This window comes from Pipistrellus kuhlii, unplaced genomic scaffold, assembly GCF_014108245.1.
Source record: "Pipistrellus kuhlii isolate mPipKuh1 unplaced genomic scaffold, mPipKuh1.p scaffold_m20_p_5, whole genome shotgun sequence".
Lineage (NCBI taxonomy): Eukaryota > Metazoa > Chordata > Mammalia > Chiroptera > Vespertilionidae > Pipistrellus > Pipistrellus kuhlii.
This window is the reverse complement of record NW_023425551.1, coordinates 66466799-66488131: the sequence shown is the minus strand read 5'-3', so window position 1 is coordinate 66488131 and position 21333 is coordinate 66466799. Positions and strand designations below refer to the sequence as shown.

At 41.1% G+C, this 21333-nt stretch overlaps 1 protein-coding gene and 1 long non-coding RNA gene across 2 annotated transcripts; one reads left to right on the top strand and one right to left on the bottom strand.

The window, feature by feature from the left end:
- Nucleotides 1–1957: 1957 nt before the first annotated feature.
- LOC118705403 (glutathione S-transferase A2) lies at nt 1958–18547 on the bottom strand. The gene is made up of 7 exons (XM_036414161.2): nt 18394–18547; nt 13359–13465; nt 8650–8701; nt 7252–7384; nt 4757–4898; nt 3338–3469; nt 1958–2294 (listed from the first exon to the last, which is right to left on the bottom strand). The coding sequence occupies exons 2-7, from the start codon at nt 13443–13445 to the stop codon at nt 2172–2174; spliced, it is 669 nt and encodes a 222-aa protein (XP_036270054.1). The 5' UTR covers nt 13446–13465; nt 18394–18547; the 3' UTR covers nt 1958–2171.
- On the top strand, nt 9214–10938 carry LOC123651332. The gene is made up of 2 exons (XR_006739970.1): nt 9214–10813; nt 10874–10938. It is a non-coding gene; the product is annotated as an uncharacterized LOC123651332 (long non-coding RNA).
- Nucleotides 18548–21333: the final 2786 nt, after the last annotated feature.

Sequence of the window (21333 nt, the reverse complement as noted above, 5' to 3'; positions counted from 1 at the left end):
GGAACTTGCTAAGAGAGTAGCACTAGAAGGTTCTCATATAAAAAAGGTAAATTTGTGAGGTGATGGATGTGCTCATTTATTCGATAGGGGAATCCTTTCACAATGTTACATATATCAAACATCACAGCCCTAGATGGTTTGACTCAGTGGATAAGTAACTTGAGATGAATTATCCAGGTGGGCCCCAAATCCAATGACGAGTGTCTTTACAATAGAAGAGAAGACACGGACACAGAGGGTGAGTCGATGTGAAGATAGAGGCAGGGATTAGAGTGATGTGACCAGGAGCCAGGGAAAGCAAAAAGCCACCAGAGGCTGAAGGAGGCAGGAAAGGGTTCTCCCCTAAAGCCTCTGGAGGAAGTGCTGCCCTTACAACACTTTGACTTTGAACTTCTGGCTCCCAAAAGTGTAAAGCATATATTCTGCTGTTTTAAGTCCCTCAGTTTTAGTAATTTGTTATAGCAACCACAAGAAACTAATATATGGGAACCTACTTGACCCACAACCATGGAATTATTTTGAAGCAAATTCTAGACAGCCTATCACTTCATCAATCAGTAATTAGGTATGCTAATCTCTAAAAGGTAAGGATTCTTTCTAAGCATAATAATACTTTTCTCTTATCACACTAAAAATTATAATCCCTTAATTTCATTCAATATTCCACATCCCAATTTCATCCATTGTCTCATGAGGGTTTCTTTACAATGAGCTTATGTGCATCAGAATCCATGCAAGATCCCTATGTTGCACTTGAGTGATAAATACAGTAGAGGCCCAATGCATGAATTCATGTGCCAGTGGGGTCCCTCAGTCTGGTCTGCAGGATTGGGCAGAAACCAACTCTCCCTGAGGGGTCCTGGATTGCTAGAGGGTGCAGTCAAGGCCAATGGACCCCACTGGTGCACGATTGGGATCAGGGAGGGACCATGGGAGGTGACGTGTTAAGCAAGGTCAGGTGGGAAGGAGGGGGTGAGGTGAGGACAGATGAAAGGAGGAATTCCCACAGGCCTGAGATTCACCGAAGGACTTAAAGAAGGTGGTGATACTCAAATGTGCACTTTAGGGAAAATATTGTATTCTGGTTGCAAGGAGACAGCAGACTAGATGGAAGTGAAGCTACAGACAAGGAGCCCTGTGTGTCTGTCGCTCCCTCCCCACACTATGGGGAAGCTCATTGTGGGGAGAAGAACTCAATATGCCAAAGCCCAGGTTTTCTGGGAGGGTGTTCATGATGAGCCCCGAGTGTGGCTTAAGTTAGAAATCACTCCCAACCTAGCCATTCTGGCCCAGTGACAGGCCAGAGGAAAAAAAAAGATTTTATATGTAGTCATTAACATTTAATTTATACATGTAATCTGTACCTTGGAAGTCAAGGTCTGAGCAACATTGAGGGATCTGAGCTCAGCCCCACCAAGCATTAAGCAGCAGAACGATGATGTGCCAGGTGGTTATGAACTTTAAGGACAACAGAGTCAACAAAGAGCAGAGATTGGGTCTGCTTTTTTGTAAATAATTTCCCCACCCCCTAGGACATACTCTGAAACCCTCCTGTATAGCACTCACGGAGCCCCCTCTATCAGCAGCAGCATGAACCTGGGAAAACGGCACTCAAGACAGGAAGATAAGTCCTTCAGTGAGTCCCAGGCACCTGGGGATGCACTAATAAGTCCATAATAGGCATATCACTGCTGTGTTGCATGAGAACCAAACTCATAACAAAAAACCAAAAAGCATTTTTAATATCAGAAGGAAAACATCTCCTAAGTAAAAATAAATAAATAAATAAATAACATTTCTTATGCCATTTCCAAGAAGGGTAGCTATTTTCTTGTGAACAACTGAGAATGTCAGATATGAATTTTACACTTGACTCTTTGATGGGCTCTGTGACAGATATGTGACAATTCCTGGAAAAGATGAGAGACATCATAATCCATGTTTCCATTTTTTTAAATTTAATTTTGAATTCCAAAAGAAATGCAATAGAAAGAATTGAAAACCTGATTTCATATTAATGTACAAGAATAAACTATAACTAAATCTGCTCATAGGAGATTTAATTATTTTGGAAAAGTTTATTATTCTCACATCTCTAAGTAGAGCACTTCATTGTTGGACAACTTCAGAAGATTGGTCCAGCATGCGCTGGGCATCCATGCCTGCTTTATTTAAAACTTAAAAATCTTCCTGGCTTCTTCTAGTGTTTTTGCATCTATGGGAGGCTTCCTCTGACTGCCGGGCTGCAGAAACTTCTTCACAGGTGGGAGGTTGCTGATCCTGGTTTTCAGAGCCTGCAATGCACAAAGCACAGCCTCAGATGGAGACACAACACCCACCCATCATTACACAGCCAGGCAATCTGAGACCCTCCTAACAGGACCAGAGGAGTCCCTTCCATCAGCACCAGCAGGGAGCTGGGAAAGGGACACCCTGCAAGACAAGAAGATAAGAGGAAGGAAACACAGCTTAGTAGCACTTCCCCCAGAGACATGGTTAACACTTGATTTAAGGTCACAGTCTTTCCTGTCTTCTACCCCACATGGAGATCTGGTAGCTTCATCACTCTTGTGGAGATAAGGAAGACTAATGAGTCTGTTAGAGCAACACAGGGAAAAGCTCCAAACTGAAGAATTGAATATGTGGGACAACTGGGCTGGAACTGAAGATAGAAAATATAGAAGGTCAACCATGAGGACAGACAAAAGTAATCGGGAGAGAAAAAAAAGAGAGAGAGAGAGAGAGAGAGAGAGAGAGAGAGAGAGAGAGAGAGAGAAGAGAAGAAGAAGAAGAAGAAGAAGAAGAAGAAGAGAAGAAGGAGAAGGAGAAGGAGAAGGAGAAGGAGAAGGAGAAGGAGAAGGAGAAGAAGAAGAAGAAGGAGAAGGAGAAGGAGAAGAAGGAGAGAGGAGGAGGAGAGGAGGAGAGGAGGAGAGAAGAAGAAGAAGAAGAAGAAGAAGAAGAAGAAGAAGAAGAAGAAGAAGAAGAAGAAGAAGAAGAAGAAGAAGAAGAAGAAGAAGGAGAAGAGAAGAAATGGGACAGTGGGGAGGGGAGCACATTGTTGGAGAGAAGGAGCAGGAGCTGATGACAGAGACACAGTAAGCCCTGGGTCCCTCTCATTGTGAAAGACAAACAACTCTCTTTGGAGTAGTGTCTGCCTCCAATTTCTTTGGCAAAACAAGAGTCTTGTCCTGCCTCAGACCAGGGCCTGTGAGCAAATTTTGAAGACCTGGTGGCAGGGAGTTTGGACAATGATGCCATAACATCACCAGTCCAAGAGCACAGACACTGGATTCCAAGATGGGGGGGGGTTCCCTCCCCAGGCTGTGAAAGGGGTCACCTTCAGCAGCGGGAAGTTGGCCAGAAGACTGGGGTCAATCTCTTCAACATAGTAGAGAAGTTCAACCAGGTGAATGTCGGCCCTGCTCAGCCTGTTGCCAACCAGATAGTGTTGTCCATGGCTCTTCAACACCTGGTGCATTGGAGGGAGCAGGTTATGAACACAGGTGCACTCAGGCTGGGTCCCCTTGCTCCTGCCCAGGTCTCTCCACCCTGGCTTCCCACCTGTGCTGTCTAAATGGGCAAATGAGGAGCATCAAACCACGTTCATTGCCCCTGCCTCAGTGAAATAGAGAGAACAGGGCCTCTGCTGTTCTTTCCTCACCCCTCAGCTGATGCCCAGGCAACCATCTCTTTTTCCCATCCCTATATCACTGGGCTCCCTCTATGCATCTTGCATTGGCCCAGGGCTAGCACTGGCTGTACTGTGTGTCTGTTGGCCTCTTGCTCTACCCTTTGAAGCCCTGAACTTTAGCACATGGCGCTCTCTCTCTCTCTCTCTCTCTCTCTCTCTCTCTCTCTCTCTCTCTTGGGCAAAGATCCATCTCTAGGACATCCTTATTCAATCCTGAGCAGACTATATCAGAGCCTACATTTCTTTTCTACTCATTTTCTGGTCTAACTCTTTGAGTCAACCTGCACTCACCCTCTCTCTTGCAATATGGGCTCTGTCACCTAGGTTGCACTACATTATGATCTGCTGCTGAAACGTCTATGTGTGAACTGCAGTGATACCTGTTTCTTTAAGAGATAACAATTTTATAGACATTTAATTCAAACACCACATTGCCACTTTTTTAAATGTACAATTTTGTTTCCTACGCATGTTGCCAGCATATTTTCTGATAAATTGCTTTCTTCCTGCTTCTCTTGGACAAAAAGCCCCTTCATGGTGTTCTGCCAAATCCACTCCAATTGTTAGTTTTGACTCCCAGAGCCTTCCACAGCCCACACCCTAAATGTAGCCATAAAATGCTATCAAATAGAGAATTCTAAATCAGGTCCTAATAAATTGAAATTTTGGCTCAGCCAGTGTTGCTCAGTGGTTGAGCATCAACCTATGAAACAGGAGGTCAGGGCACATGCCTGGGTTGCAGGCTCGATTCCATGCAGAGGCAGTCAATCAATGATTCTTTCTCATCATTAATGTTTCTATCTCTCTCTCCGTCTCCTTCCTCTCTGAAAACAGTAAAAATATATTTGTTTAAAAAAAATTTTTGCTGACAGATTATAACTTGGGTATAACTGGTACATATCCTCCCTGCAGCTGATTTTGATAACATCCCTGGAGAACCAGGGTGCTCCATCAGTAGTTAGGAGGGCCCATTGGAAGTGAAGGTCAAAGACCCAGGACTGCCCAAGCACCAGTTCTCTTGGTCCTCTAGTCTCAGTGCCCCCAAACACTAAACAGCCCGCTTACCTTTTCAAAGGCCGGGAGATAACGATTTGTTGTTCTCTCTCTGATCTGGGCCATCTTGGCATCTTTTTGATCAGGTGGGCATAGTGGCAAATGCATGATCATTTCATTCAGATCTGCCATACCTTCTGAATACATATCAATCCTGAAAGACAAAAATGACCCAATTGTCAACTGTCACCTGCCTTACATGTTATAGTTTAAAAATGTAAGAGAATGGGGAAACAGAAGAGGGCAATTCCATTGGGTGCATTTTTATATGCAGGTCATTCAGCTATGATTTCCTCTTAATTTTAACATTTCATATCAAGGTGGATATCTATGTCTAAAATTTTTGTTATGCCCATGACCAAATGTTCTGACAGAGAACATCAGTGAGGTGTCCAGAGTCACAGGCAGGGAGAAATGCTGGAGTCACTGCAGGTTCCCAGTGAGATGCTACCTAGGGTTTGCCATCTCTGCTGTGATTAGTTCAGGGCACAAACTCCATATGATCCATAAAGCTGAAGGCCTGCCACCTGAGGACTCTGCAGAGTCCCTGGCACAGACATCTCAGTCATGTCCCTCTCCCTCTCACATCTTGTAATACCACCCAGGCCCGTTTACATGCCCAATATTAGCAGTTCTTCCAATTAGTCCCCATAGAACACAGTCCCCATAGAACACGTCCGCATAGAACACAGTTTCCAACCCACTTCAAGTGTTGTTTCTAAACTTTGGCCCTGTTTGCACTGCTCAAGACTCCACCTCAAACATCCCCTGAATGGGTGTGATTCTTTATATAGTTCCAACCAGCGTATAGTCCAGGAGATAGGTTTTTATTGTGCCTAACTGGGCTTCCTATAAGATGTTTTCTTTTTTTAAGAGGTATCAATTTTATAGACATTTAATTCAAACACCACAATGCCACTTTTTAAAATGTACAATTTTGTGATTTTTTTTATAAATTCACAAATTTCTGTACCATCACTGCACTCTAATTTCAGAATATTTCCACACCCCCAAGGGAAATGCTGTGTGCTCCCGCAGCATTCCACATTCTTTCTCTCCTCCCCACTCCCACCTCACTGTCTCCTAGCCCCTGGAAACCAAAATTGCTTTCTGCTTCTATGAAAAGAAATGTTCTTGACACTTCATCTGAATGACATCATACAACCTGCACCTTTGATGTCTGGTTTCTTTTATGCAACATAATGCTTTCAAGGCTTATCCATGGTCACTCCTTTTCATGGCCAAATAATATTACAATCATGGATATACAAAACTTTGTTCATCCATTCATTGGTTGATGGACACTTTTTGAATATTATGAATAATGCCATTATGGACATTTTTGTACAAGTTTGAGTGTGGATATATTTTTTATTCTTTTGGGTTCATGCATACTTAGTAGTGGAGGTGCTGATATGGTAAATCTATGTTTAATGTTTTGGGTAACTGTCAGATAGTTCCTTACAAGATTTTAGTTTCAATCATGTGGTCCCATCACATCAGAAAGGAGACCCCTTCCCAGATGTAGTGGTATTGAATAAATCTGGCTGCTTCAGTACTTACATCAAAATGCTCCAGGCAATTGTAGCATCTTGGGCACCAATCTTTACAAACCTTTGTCAAGTGGCCAGTCCCCACAACAGGCTAATAAAGTCAGTTCTTGCAAACTATTCCTGTAATTTCTGGACCTTAAAAATTAGCTCCTTGCCGAAACCAATTTGGCTCAGTGGATAGAGCATCGGCCTGCGGACTGAAAAAGTCCCGGGTTCAATTCTGATCAAGGGCATGTACCTTGGTTGCTGGCACATCCCCAGTAGGGGGTATGCAGGAGGCAGTTACTCGATGGTTCTCTCCCATCAATGTTTCTAACTCTCGATCCCTCTCTCTTCCTCTCTGTAAAAAAAAAAAAAAAAAAAAAAACCAATAAAATATATATATTTAAAATTAGCTCCTTTAAATATATATATAATTGATTTTTTACAGAGAGGAAGGGAGAGAGATAGAGAGTTAAAAATATCGATCAGCTGCCTCCTGCACACCCCACAGTGGTGATGTGCCAGCAACAAAGGTACATGCCCTTGACCAGAATCAAACCTGGGACCTTTCAGTCTTCAGGCTGATGCTCGCTCCACTGAGCCAAACCAGTTTTGGCAAAATTAGCTCCTTTTGATCCTTTCCTCCCACAGCCTCTTCTTTAATGGTCTGAGCACCTGGAGTCATGACTCCACCATCCTCCTGGCTTCGTAGTTCACCAGTGTTTAGAAACCTCTGTCACTGCCTGTGCTACAGCCATGGACTGAATCTTCTCTAAGAAGGGGAATCCCTCCTCCTCATGCTCTCTGCTGGCCTGGTCCTAAGCCTTTATCTCCAAGGCCCATGCTGCTGCTGGTTATGATCCCACGACACAATCAGGCTCATTCAATGAAGAATCTAAATTTTTAATACTTGTTGATGGAAACACACACACACACACACACACACACACACACACACACACAAATACCTACAGGGCTCTCTCCTTTATGTCTTTCCCATACAGGTTGTATTTGGTGGCAATGTAGTTGAGAATGGCTCTGGTCTGTGCCAGCTTCATCCCATCGATTTCCACCATGGGCACTTGCTGGAACATCAAAGACCCATCTTGTGAAAGAAGAAAAGAAAAAGTAGAGTGAAATGTCTCCGCACTCATAGGATGAAAAGATGTTTGTTAAAATAACTAAAGATATGAATGGAAACAAAAAATTATGGCCTGGTAACGTTTTAATAGAAATTGTATTGGGTTTCCACTTCCTGTAACCTTTTTCTTCACAATTTTCCTTTTATTTTTTTAATTTATTATTTCACTTATCTTTTTTCACTTCCCATCCAGATGCATGTAGGTGCCTGTGTTTTTTGTTGTTTTTTTGTTTGTTTGTTTGTTTTTTAAATATATTTTATTGTTTTTTTACAGAGAGGAAGAGAGAGGGATAGAGAGTTAGAAATATCGATGAGAGAAAGTCATCAATCAGCTGCCTCCTGCACACCTCCCACTGGGGATGTGCTTGCAACCAAGGTACATGCCCTTGACCGGAATCGAACCTGGGACCTTTCAGTCCGCAGGCTGACGTTCTATCCACTGAGCCAAAACCGTTTCGGCGGTGCCTGTGTTTTTTAATTGACTTATCTTCATGAATAATTTAGGAAGAAGTTGGAGAGAGGCTGCCAAGGGCCACCAGCCAGGTGCCATTTCCAATGGGGAGTTCCCAAAGTAAGTCTGGTGGAGTTCGTGGCATTAAGGCAAATTCTAAGTGAGATTTCTATGTAGCTGTTCTGTGCGCTCTACAAACTCCAGCACTGATCACTGTGTGCAGGCAGGCCCTGCTTTCCAGACTCCAATGCTGCTGGCTCTTTCTCTTCCTCTTCCTTTCCTACTATCGTGTGGCCTTCCAACTAATTCAACACCATCTTGTTATCTGAGTCTGTAATACTACTGGGATATTACCTTGTCAAACCTGCCTGAGTCGTGTCAAACCTGCCATGTTGAAGGCAACTACTGGGCTTATTTCTACTCTCTTCACCTTGATTCATGTGTTTGAGTGTGGATGGATAGATGGAGTCCTGAGCAGACACACCTTCACTCATGGTGTATGCAGAAAGGCAGGAGAAGCAAAGAGGGGGTATTCCAGCTCACAGGAGGTGATTGCTTGGCAAATACTCTGAGAGTTCAAGCCCTAGTATTCTAAATGAGTGATAAGACCTGCTCAAGGACCCTTATTCTTATACTTGAACCACTTTTCTTCCTCTCTATGCCCCCCCACCCCACCCCTGCCAGCTCCCATGCACACAAATAGGCATTGCTTGGTGTTCAAACCTCACTATTGACTTTATAGATACCATTATCAGAGAATTTAGATACATAGTCTTACCATTTCTTAACTTTTCCAGGTCTTCTGGACTTTGCAAAAATTGCTCTTCAAACTGGAAAGCAGAAACAGTAAAGAAGTTCTTATTACTCATTCCATAGAAGTATAGAACTTAAAAAAAAAACAAAACTTTATTATTGTGAGTATTACAGATACTCTTCTTTCCCCGCCCCTCCCATTGATCCCCCACTACCTAGTTCCCACTTCATTCCAGGCCTTCACCACCCTATTGTCTTTGTTCATAGGTAATGCATATATACATATAAGATCTTTGTGGGTTTTTTTTGTTTTGTTTTGTTTTGTTTTAAAGATCTTTGGTTAATCTTTCCCCTTCCTCTCCCCCTTACCTCTGAGATTTATCAGTCTGTTCCCTGTCCATGCTTCTGGTTTTATTTTATTCATGATTTATTTTGCTCATTAGATTCCTTGTTTGTTTATTTTAATTTTTAAATACAATTGTTGATACATATGTATTTATTGCCTCATTCTCCTCCTCCTCTTCTTCCTCCTCCTCCTCCTTCTTTTTTCTCTTCTCCTCTTTCTTCTCTTTCTCATCTTAAAGAATACCCTTCAATATTTCATGTCATGCTGTGAAACTCTTTATCTGACCTTCAATTCTAAATGATAGCTTTGCTTGGTAGAGCAATCTTGGCTGTAATTTCTTCCTATTCATTACTTTGAATATTTCTTGCCATTCCCTTCTGGCCTGCAAAGTTTCTGTTGAAAAATCAGCTGAAAGTCATCTGGGTGCTGTCTTGTAGGTAACTAACTGCTTTTCTGATGATGTTTTGAAAATTCTCTCTTTGTCTTTAAACCTTGGCATTTTAATTATGATGTGTCTTGGTGTGTGCCTGTTTGAGACTCTTTGTACCTCCTAGACGTGTAAGTCTATTTCTTTCACCAGGTAGTGGGGAGTTTTCTTTCATTATTTCTTCAAATAGGTTTTCAATATATCACTCTCTCTCTCTTCTTCTCCTGGCACCCCCATAGTATGAATGTTTGTATGCTTGGATTATTATATGTAAATTATTCTTTATTTCAGTTAGTGTATGCTTAATTTCTGACTGGTTCTTATTCAGGTCACCTATGTTCTCACTAATTTTCTTGAAATTCTCATTCATATCCTTGAAAGTCTCACCAAGTCCCTTGAAGATACTTGAGCAGACTCATTAATATACTTGAGCAACCTCATAACCATTGTTTTGAACTCCATATCTAGTAGTTTGCTTGCTTTCATTTAATTTAGTTGTTGGTTTTTTTTCTGGAGATTTCTTCTGTGTTTCCCCCCCCCCCCCCATTTATTACATGAACCCTTTCCACTCTTTTGAAAAGTCTGACACACACTAAGGTAGAATTCCCAATTAAAGAAAGGGCCCCCAAATCAGTTTTTAAATTTTGATCAAAAAACAATCTTTGGTTTTTGATATGATCCGTAGATGTGAATATCACCTCTTTCATGTGCTGTTTTCTTGAGCTTGAGCATATTACTGACTCTTTGCATGTCTATATTTTCATTTATAAAATGTGTGTAGATATGGTATCTGTGCTATAGGTTGACCGGAATAAATTCAGTTAGGTATGCAAAGTCCTTTGATCAGTACCAGGTGCACAGTAGGTGCTCAGTAAATATAAGTTGTCATTATGTTTTAAGGATGGCTGCTTTTCATATCACCCATCCTCTTCCTTTATTTGTTAAATTTAAAGCAATCAAACCTTGGTGAAAATATACTCTGTTGTTGACCTACTTTCCTTGCTCCACACCCTCTTCAGTCAAGCTGTTGCAGAGGAGAGGAAGCCTGGGATGCTCCCAGAATCACGTGCTGCTCACCTCCTGTGCTGAACCCCAAAGCTGAAGTCTGGACTACAACAAAAACGTTGGGCTACTGGTGTATATAGAGAAAAAACTTGGTGGCACTATTTGAATTTCTGAGTATTTTTTTAAAATTATAAAATAGAGAAAGGACCAAGCTAAACCCCTATGCATTCATGAAACAATCAAGAAAGTACAAGCCAAGGTACATCTACTATGGAGAGATAACACTAGGAGGGCACTTGAAGGGAAGCTCCTGTCACACAATGCTACCTCACCTGAAAACCTCTTTTACTGCTCTGGCCCAAGGGACCAAATCCATGAGTTTATCCCTCTCTGGGTTCCACAGAGATCCCAGTGCCCTCTTATTTTAAAATTAGTTATTTAAAGAATTATTTTAAAATTAGTTTCTTAAAGTTATTTTAATTGAGAGGTGTGTTTCTCTTTAACACCTCTAGAGGGCAGAACTAAACAGAGTGCCATAGAAACGACCAGTTTTCCACAGAGAATCTGGAATTTTGACAAGGTAAGTGCTTGGCTGTGCTCTTAGGTGCTCCCATTCTTCTTTTATTCATCTGTTTACTTGTCTGCATCCTGACTGAATTACAAGCTTCCTGAGGACAGGGACCTTGTCTGTCCTGTTCTTCTGTGTATCCCCAGAACTGAGCACAGAAGCTGGCACTGAAAGGTGCTCAACAAAATCCTTGCTGATTGGGTGTATTAAATCTTTTAACACACAGTTTCTTACAGTCTGCTTCTCCCTATATTTCTGGTTTAGGCTTTAACTTAAATTACATTTATTTTATAATAGTGTTTTATTTTTTATCTCTTTATTATGGAAATTTCTAGCATAAAAATAAACAGAAAATTATCATCCTGCACCCATCACCCAGCTTCAATAATTACCGACTCAATCCAACCCTGTGTCGTGTTTATGCCCACTCTCCCGCTCTTGTAATAGTTTGAAGCCAATTTTAGACATCATATATTTTACCTTTAAATACTTCAATCCGTTCCTCTAAATTACATAAGAACTATTTTTAAAATAACCACAATACATGATCACACTTAAAACATCAACAATAATTCTTTAATATCATCCAATATTCAATCAATGTTCATGTTTTTAATGTTGCATAAATGTTACAAATGATATTTTACAGTGTGTTTAAATTCAAATCCAAATAAGTCCCACACATTGTGATTAGTTTCTTTAAATTTTAATTGTTTGTGTTCCTTAATGAGAAGAATTTGTTGTTGTTGTTGTTAATCCCCACCCAAGGATATTTTTTCCATTACTTTTTTTTTCTTTAGAGAGAGAGCGGAAGGGAGGGAGGGATGAAGGAAGGAGAAAGAGAAAGAGGAGGAGGAGGAAGAGGAGGAGGAGAGAAAGAGAAACAATTATGTGAGAGAGACATTGGTTGCCTTCCTCACCCTTACTGACCAGGGTGGGGATAGATCTGGCAATGCAGGTATGTGCCCTGGACCAGGAATTTAAACAGTGACCTTTCACTTTGGGGGCCATTGTTCTAACCACTTAGCAAAACCAGACAGGGTGAGAAGAAATTTTAATAATACATTAGGTTAAATCTGTTCATCTCTTAATAACTGGCAGTTTTCGTTTTAATGTAAAACTCATCAGAAGCTTTAAAAAAGCTTATAGCTTACTGAGAAAGTGTGTCAGGACAGTATGAAGCTAGGAAAATTCCTGGGCAAGTGGAATAGGGAAACTGAGACAAGAACATTAAACCAGGCCAAACAATTCGAACCTATGGACAGCTAGTGAAACACAAGACCAAATCTTCCCTAACCTAGGACACTTGGGAGCAAAAGGTTAATAATTCTCCCTGACCAGAGAATACCTAGGTTAACTCACCTGGTCAGGGAAATAGAATACAGAGACCCAATTAATGCCATTTGTGCCATCCAAACCCAAGGAAAAATGAAGTCAGGGGGAAAAAATAACAAAAACCCCATTAGAACCAGACAGACCTGAGGTAAAAGTAAAATAGTAAAGCAGACCAAAGAATAATCCTGAATTCCCTATACACTTATTTGGATGCATCAACATGTTAAAAACACAATTGCAAAGCTGATGAATATTCTATGAGCCACCCTCCCTCCTCTCTAAGATTTTCCTCCACAGGAAAAAAAAAAAAAAAAAAAAGATAAAAAGCCCTCAGGATAAAGACCAGTGCAGGCTCATTCTAGAGCACACCCATGCCCCTTCTTGGGCATGAACTTTTTACTTCCTCTGAAACTCTAAAGGTCTCCATGAGACTTGCAACCAGGAGAGCAGCAGGCTCAGCACCTCATCCTGTCTCCAAGGCCCCCTTTTCTCTGACTTCCCAGTGAGCTAAAGCCATCCCCTCCTTGGCTCACTTCTTTCCTCTAACGTAGGGGTGTCGAACTCAATCAGAGAAGGGGCCAAAATCTAAAATCCAGCCTAAATCTTGGGCCGAATGGTTTACTGAACAGTCATAAACTGTCATTGTGATGGAAACGCAGCGGAGTGCAGTGATGACAGCGCGGTGCGGGCCACATTGCAAGGCCTGGCGGGACGGATTTGGCCCTTGGGCCTTGTGTTTGACACATGTGCTCTAACGTTTCTAGGGAGCCAAAGCAGACCACTACCTAGCCTCTCTCCTGTTGCTTCTTCTCCCGTAAGTCCTTCCTTTGTTTCACTTCCCCATCTTTTAAAAAGCTAAACAAACACATTTACAGTACCCTCAAAATCACCTGAACTCGTGTTGTGAAACCTTTCCTACACCAAGTCAAGAATCTACACACTACACCCTGGCCTGAGGCAGACCCTCTCTGAGCCTGCCCCTGTCCGGCAACAAAAGTGCTTTGATACAGTCCATTTTAGATCCAACTTAAGATGACAGAACTCAGAACCCACCTCGACTCCAGCTGCAGCCAGGAGCCACCGGATGGACTCCATTCGGCCTCGTGCATTGAAGTAGTGAAGCTTGGGCTTCCCAGCCATGATGCAGTCTCCTGGTTTCTCTAAACATGAATGAATGAATGAATGAAACACAAAAGCAAACATTCACTTTCTGATGTGGGGTAGAAGAGCACCAACAATGCTGAGGAAGTATCTGCCTTCTCTGTGGCAGAGTTGGAAGAACCTCTGGAACGTATTTCTTGGTCTGGTTTCTCACTCATCACTAGCCACCCTAGCGAAATTATTCCAAACCATTGTCATGTTTCTATTGGGTAAAATCTGATTGACTTGGCAGGCAATAGGGGAGAGGGTGTGGTAAAGATGTATTTTTGGGTGTTACAGGGAGGGAAAGGATTATGAAAGTAATGACTATTGAAAATCTCCTAATGATTCTGGCTCTTTGAACACATTATATCTTTAATCCTCATAACAGCCCCATAAATTAGTTATTACACCCATTATTCAGCTCATGAAACCAAAGGCACGTTCACAGTCATACTCCCGCTAGGGATGGAAATGGAAATCTAAAAATGAATGAAAAAAAGGCAGGGCTAGAAACCACCCAGGTGTAGGCCCTGGGGGCCTGTGAGGCACCTTGAAACCAGAGGACTTCATTGAGAGGGAGGAGAAGGAGGGAGCAGAGTCAGTCCTCAGCACCGTGGAGGTTGTGCTGCATTTGTTCAAAAGCTGAACCTAGGGCAGAGACTCACTCAATTGCAGCTCAAAAGACTCTAATTCTTTCCACAAAAACAAGGTGCTAATTCCTTACCTTTTTTGAAATTCTACATTTTCCTATACTTGGTGTTTTTTATAAGCTAGAAAATTAATGTTACTGCGTTAACTTGACAGTATATGGAATGAAATTAACATTTGTTCAATGCCTACTATACAATGGGAATTCTCTCACCTATTTATCTTCACTTAATCCTATAAAAATCACCTGAGATGGATTCTTTTATTATTTTCCTTTTACAGTTGGGGATACTGAGGCTTCCAGAGTAACTTGCTCAAGGTTAAGTGGTGTCCACCAACTTAAAAAATGAAATTAAAAAAAAAAGGAAATATCAGAGTGCATATTAGGTAGAACAGGTAATCATTGTTTCATGAGGCTTAGTGTCGGTTATGTTTGTTGTTTGTGTAGGTGTGTGCATATGTGCACACTTCCTTGGTTATTATTATAAGAGGAGGAGATACTTTGGTTGTGTATGACTTATCCCAGGCTGCATAGGAACTGGACATAGCCAGGAAACTGAGAATGAAACTCAATGCCTCCAACAAGAGAAAGAACTAGATCTATCATTGCATGAATGGAAACACACAGGACTCATTAAAAGCATGAATCACAGAGCCAGGACTTAGAGAGAAACAGTTGCATTTTCTTTCTAAATCCAAAATCCAAAGTACTATTTAGAAAACATTAATTCTCTTGAGCATTTTGTTGTTGAGGAGTTTGAGACAAAACATATACTTCTCTTTACTCAATGGATATATCTCTGAAAAAGTGAGTGGACTGGAATTTTAATACCAAAATGTTTTTAATATCCACATTGTTAAAGTGAGATTCAAAAATCTAAGCTTTAGAAAGTAAAGACTATTGTGGAAACATATTTAATCAAATTGTTTTGGGTTTTCTGTTTGTTGTTTTTTAAAATATATTTTTATTGATTTCAGAGAGGAAGGGAGAGGGGGAGAGAGATAGAAACATCAATGACAGAGAATAATTGATTGGCGACCTCCTGCAAGCCATACACTGGGCATTGAGCCCAGATCCCAGGCATGTGTCCTGACTGGGAATCAAACCATGACCTCCTGGTTCTTAGGTTCACGCTCAACCACTGAGCCATACTAGCTGGGCGATCAACCTGTTTTATAAGTACAATAGGTTTTTGTCTATTGTGCTTCCTTATCATGGAAAACGGAGATGCAATGATTCAGCAGAATGAAGAGGGGAATTTAGCACTAGCATATGGCAGTTGTTTGCTCTGGACTAGAATTCACAGAGCTTAGTGACTCAAATCCTCTCACTAAGCTGCCTCCTCCGTTGATTGAGGATCCAGTTACAAAGAGAAATAATTTATATCTTATGTAATGCTTTATCATAAAGCTCCTCCTTAAAAACAACTTTCTTCCCTCTCCAAATAGGAAGTACCCAATGTCCTGATATAACTGGGCCAAAAGTTATCATGAAACTGCCTAGTCAACAGAAAATGAGAACCACAGATAGTCAACAACTTGCCAGAGGTCACACACCTTTGTTCCTGATTCTCAGTATCTACTTACTGTGCCTCCCCTCTACAACGACCCTAGGAAATAGCTTCTAATATCCTGTTTTAAAGATGAGGAAACTGAAGTTTAAATGGATAAAGCACCACCCCTATTCTCCTATGTTTTGTTAGTGTTAGGCCAGTTCGAACTCATCTTCCGATTTCATAACACTTTAGCAGACTTTTTTGCTTCTCTCCTGAGAGCTTTGTTCATTTTTTCCACTCATTAGCCAGCTAATGGCTAAAGAGGAGGGAAAGAGAAAAGTGTTGCACTCATAAGTTTTTTTTTGTTCCCTGATTTTTAGTGGTTTGTCAAGAAGAACTATTAATACGTGCATGCCTTGCTTTACATTGATATCCTAAAAAAACTGTGAGTGGATGGGGAACTGGCATCTCTATATTTCACCTGAATAAGGAAGTCAGCTTGAAAGGAATTTGTCCGACGATAATTCGATAATTCTGTAGTAAAGGAGCTAAGTCTCTGGGGGTGGTCCTCATCACAGAGTTTTTGTTTGTTTGTTTTTTTAACAAAATCAAATCCAAATGGTTTACTATCACAAGCAATGCAAAAGGACTACATTTAATTAGTTACTAACTTATAAAACTGGACTAAAACCAAAATTAATTATATGCTGCTTTGAGGCACAGAGGGAATGAAGTTGGCTCCAGCCCTCGGGGAACCATATGTGGTAGACACAGTCACCAGACCAGCTCCTTGCCCTCTGGGTCAGAGTCAGCAGAGAAAGATAGGAACCAGGACTGATCCCCCACTCTCATTGGTCACAGTCTGGTGGGCAGACATGAGAACCTGATTAGGTCCCAGCCCTCATTTGTCACACCCTGCCAAGGTTAAACACTGAGATCAAGCCTGTTCCATGCCCTCAGGGGTCACAGACTGATGGGGGAGAACAGACATCAGGTTGGGTCCCATTGCTGGAGTCAATGTCTTGTGTCATTCAGTGGAGAGCTAGTCCCTCGCTGCAGCGCTGTCCTAGACTTCTCCTACAGGTCCCAGCTTTCTTGAGGCTGGTTTGCTCCAAGAGAGCCCTCACAGCGTTTCTTAGCACAGAGATGGGAGACTTAGAGACAAAGCCCAACTCCTTTCTCTGTAAGGTTCATATAGTGGCCAGGTTGTTTAATATTTGCATCTCAATTCTCTCTTCTAAAAATAGAGATAGGTAATATGTACTTTTGAGAGCTACTGAGAAAATTAAATGTGAAAATGTACATAAAAGTCATAATAGGAATTAGTAAATGCAGGTCCCCTTCTGTTCCCAGCTCTGGAGAGTCTTTGAACATATTAGTTCATATGTCTTCTTTTATCTGTTTATCTATCTGTCTATCTATCTTCTTCATCATCATCATCATCATCATTATCATCATCATCATCTCTCTGTCTGCCCATCCTCTATCATCTGTCTGTCTATCGTCTATATCTACTCATCATCTATTTGTCAATCTATTTATCTAGCTAGCTAGCTTAGATAGATAAACCCACATGCCTGGGTTGTGGGCTCAATCTATCTCTTGATTCAGAGTTCCAGAACAAATATGATTTTATTCACCCACAATCAATCTGCATGTTATCCAGCTTTTTTCATTAACCACGTTATCCTAACAGACACATATTTTGTCTGTTTAGTTGAAAATACTTTATGGTTGACTTTGCAGTTAGCTATTACATCTACGTAATCTTTCCAAGATAAAGTTGTTTTAAAAAACGCAGTGATTCTCTATCCATTTGCACCTCATTCAACTCCACAGACTGTAAATAGCACCAGGATGGAACTCTACCCAACTCTGTGTTTTCCCTCCAAGTGCAGAGTGAAATGAAGAGAAAAAGTGAGAATATTAATCTTAACCATGGTGACTGAATTGATGAAGTGATGATTTCTTGTAAAATTTATAAACCAATGATCATTGCTGCTTCTTTAGGTGTAAAGCTTGGAAATTTGAGAAAACTATGTTAACTTGATTGTCAAGTACATTCCTTAAAACGAATTAAATGCACATTTCTTTAATATTTTTCAACAAACAAGAAAAAAAATAGAACAATGGACAGGACAGCTTCTCACAACAATGTATTATCTAGCACGACACACTAATAGCATCACGGTTGAGAATGCTGTTCCAACCATTTGCTAGCCTGGCCATAAACCCCAGAGAGAGTATGGGACTTCTCAGTTAGCTAATCACAGCTGAGACTGAGTGCAATCTAGTGCCATTGACATTCAGACTGATTTCATCCTATCATAATACATTTAATTTTGATCTTTCACAGCCTCTAAAGTAGTAAACAGTATTGCCATTTACAATGGCTGTACGTTGACTCAACAGAGAAAGAAACTTCAGAACAAACACCTAAACTCTCTTGCACTGTCTATCTATCTTCTTCATCATCATCATTATCATTTCTGATGATGCAGAGCAGGCTTGCACTAGTCAGGTTCTCAGATTGCCTAAAATGCTATCATTTTTTTTCTTCTCATATTATTACTTTTTCTCACACCATAAGGCTCATGCCCTTGCTTTCTGAATTCTTCATTTTTACATTTTCATAAAGATGCAAAACAATTCTGAACTGTTCCCTAACACAACAAGAAGGCATAATGTGAGCATAAAACAGACATTTTCTTGTACTATGGACACATTTTGAAATATTGTTTTAGTGACTTCTCTGTGAGTATGTGGTGCCATTTATGAAGGTTTATAAAATCAGTACTTACCTTATTAAAGTCTGTCTCCCACTTGTCTCAGCAATTCACAGCCACCTCTTTGTGTGTTTGGCAGTCGTTTTTACAGTTGAGTAACTCCTCCCTAAAGGGGGAGCTTCCAGATAAGGGAAAGCCCTTCCCACAATGTTCAGAGTCCATGGGTTCAATGCTAAATAAGAAGAAAAATGACAAGTCATCCTCGGATCATGAAACAACTGGTTAATATGTTCCTTCTCAGGGTCAGCAAATAAAAGATTAAACAAACCTTTTCAGATTATGCTGCTCTCTCTGCCAATTAGTGGGCATGAATTTTTGAAGAGTTTGTTGTGAAGTTGCATGAATTGGATGCAAGGACTAAGGCAGATGATAAACCTGTTCTGTGAGCAGCGAAGGGAGCTAAGGTCAGGTAAGGGCAAGCTGATTGGAGAATACTTTCTCTGTTGGTTTTCAGATAAAATACAGGACACCTGATTAAATGTGAATTTCAGACAAGGGGCATTCTTATAGGAAAGTATTTATTGTTTATCTGAAATTCACAATAAACTGAGCATCCTGTATTTTCTCTGCTAAATCTGGCAACCTGATTAGTACACCTTTTCTTCTATGCCACACTCATATCAGCCTCGACTGCCGCTGGGCCTTTGCACCAGCTTTTTTAGCCACTACAGCATTGTTGACCTTATATGTTTAACATCAGTTTTCCCCTAATTCTGTGAAGTTTTGGAGGTAGGGCTTTTATCTTGTTTCCAGTCATGTCCCCATTGTCTGGCATAGCACCTGGCACACAATAGCTCAATAAATAATATAGTTTTATAAATTATTAAAGGGAAAATTTTCAGCAAATACAACTATAGAGAGAATGATAGAAAGTAGAGAAAGTCCAACATACCCATCCCCCTGCTTCAGCAATTGTTAACAATGTTTTTTATCTGCACCCTGTTGGGGAGGGAAAGGAGAGCATGGTGGTGGCCTCCTAAAAAGACAGATCCATGTCCAAATACTTGGAATTGTATATGTGACCATACTTAGAAAAAGGATCTTGCCGAAACCGGTTTGGCTCAGTGGATAGAGTGTCAGCCTGCAGACTGAAAGGTCCCAGATTTGATTCTGGTCAAAGGACATGTACCTTGGTTACGGGCACATCCCCAGTAGGGGGTGTACAAGAGGCAGCTGATCCATGATTCTCTCTCATCGATGTTTCTAACTCTCTATCCCTCTCTCTTCCTCTTTGTAAAAAATCAATAAAATTTATTTTAAAAAAAGAAAAAAAAGGAAAGGGTCTTTGCAGATGTAATTAAGTAACTTGAGATGACATCATCCTGGATTATCCAGGTGGGCCCCAAATCCAATGATGAGTGTCTTTACCACAGAAGACAAAACACAAGACACAGAGGATGAGTTGATGTGAAGATAGAGCAGGGATTGGAGTGATGTGACCAGGAGCCAGGGAAAGCAAAAAGCCACCATAGGCTGAAGGAGGCAGGGAAGTGTTCTCCCCTAAAGCCTCTGAAGGAAGTGCTGTCCAGACAACACTTTGACTTTGAACTTCTGGCTCCCAAAAGTGTAAAGCATACATTCTGCAGTTTTAAGACCCTCCATTTTAGTAATTTGTTATAGCAAGCACAAGAAACTAATATGTGGGAACCTACTTCTCCCAGAATCACGGGATTATTTTGAAGCAAATCCTAGTCAGTCTATCATTCATCTAACAGAAATTGAGTATGCTAATCTCTAACAGATAAGGGCTCTTTCTAAGCATAAAATTCTCTTATTACACTAGAAGTTATAATCCCTTAATTTAATTAAATATTCAGCATTCCAATTTCATCCATTGTGTCACAAGGGTTTCTTTACAGTGGACTTATTTGCATCAGAATCCATGCAAGATCCCTATGTTGCACTTGAATGATATGAATACATCTATGAAGACGTGAGTGAATGAATACAGATGTCAGGCAGATGAGAGTGTGTGTGGAATCCTGAGGCATTTCCAAAGCCCAGACTCAAACCCTTAGGTCATCAAGCTGTGGGTGGAGTTGTGTAAGGTGTTATGACCATTTGTGATGGAGCAATAGGGATGCCGCCTGGCCATGCCTGCACACCAGAACCTCTCAGGAGAGTGGAGAAGGCACAATGGCATTCAGCTTTGTTAGTGGGCTCTGAGGGAAGGCACAGAGGAGAGCCCAAATCGCCCTCAGAAGCAATTGAGGTGAAGAGCTAAGCATGGCCATGTGGAAAGGAAGGGGTGAAGACAGATGTGAGGAAGCATCCCCACAGGCCTGAGATTCACCGAAGGACTTAAAGAAGGTGGCGGTACTCAAATGTGCATTTTAGGAAAAGTATTCTGGTTGTAAGGAGACAGCAGCCTAGATGGAAGTGAAGCTACAGACAAGGAGCTCTGTGTGTCTGTCAGCTCCCTCCCCACACTACGGGGAAGCTCATTGTGGGGAGAAGAACTCAATATGCCAAAGCCCAGATTTTCTGGGAGCGTGTTCATGATGAGCCCCGAGTGTGGCTGAAGTTAGAAATCACTCCTAATCCAGCCACTCTGCCTAGTGACAGGCCAGAAAAAATAGAAAAAAGATTTTATATGCATTCATTAACATATAATTTCTACATGTAATCTGTACCTTGGAAGTCAAGGTCTGAGCAACATTGAGGCATCTGACAGGAAGCACAGCCAGGAGCCCCACCGAGCATTAAGCAGCAGAGCGATGATGTGCCAGGTGGTCATGAACTTTAAGGACAACAGAGTCAACAGAAAGCAGAGCTTGGGTCTGTGATCTTGTTCATTTCCCCAATCCCTAGGACACTAACAAGTCAGAGGAAGGCATATCACTGTTGTATTGCATGAGAGCAAAACTCATAACAAAAACATTTTCATTACCAGGAGGAAAACAGCTCTTAAAGAAAATTTCTTATGCCATTACCAAGAGGGATAGCTATTTTCTT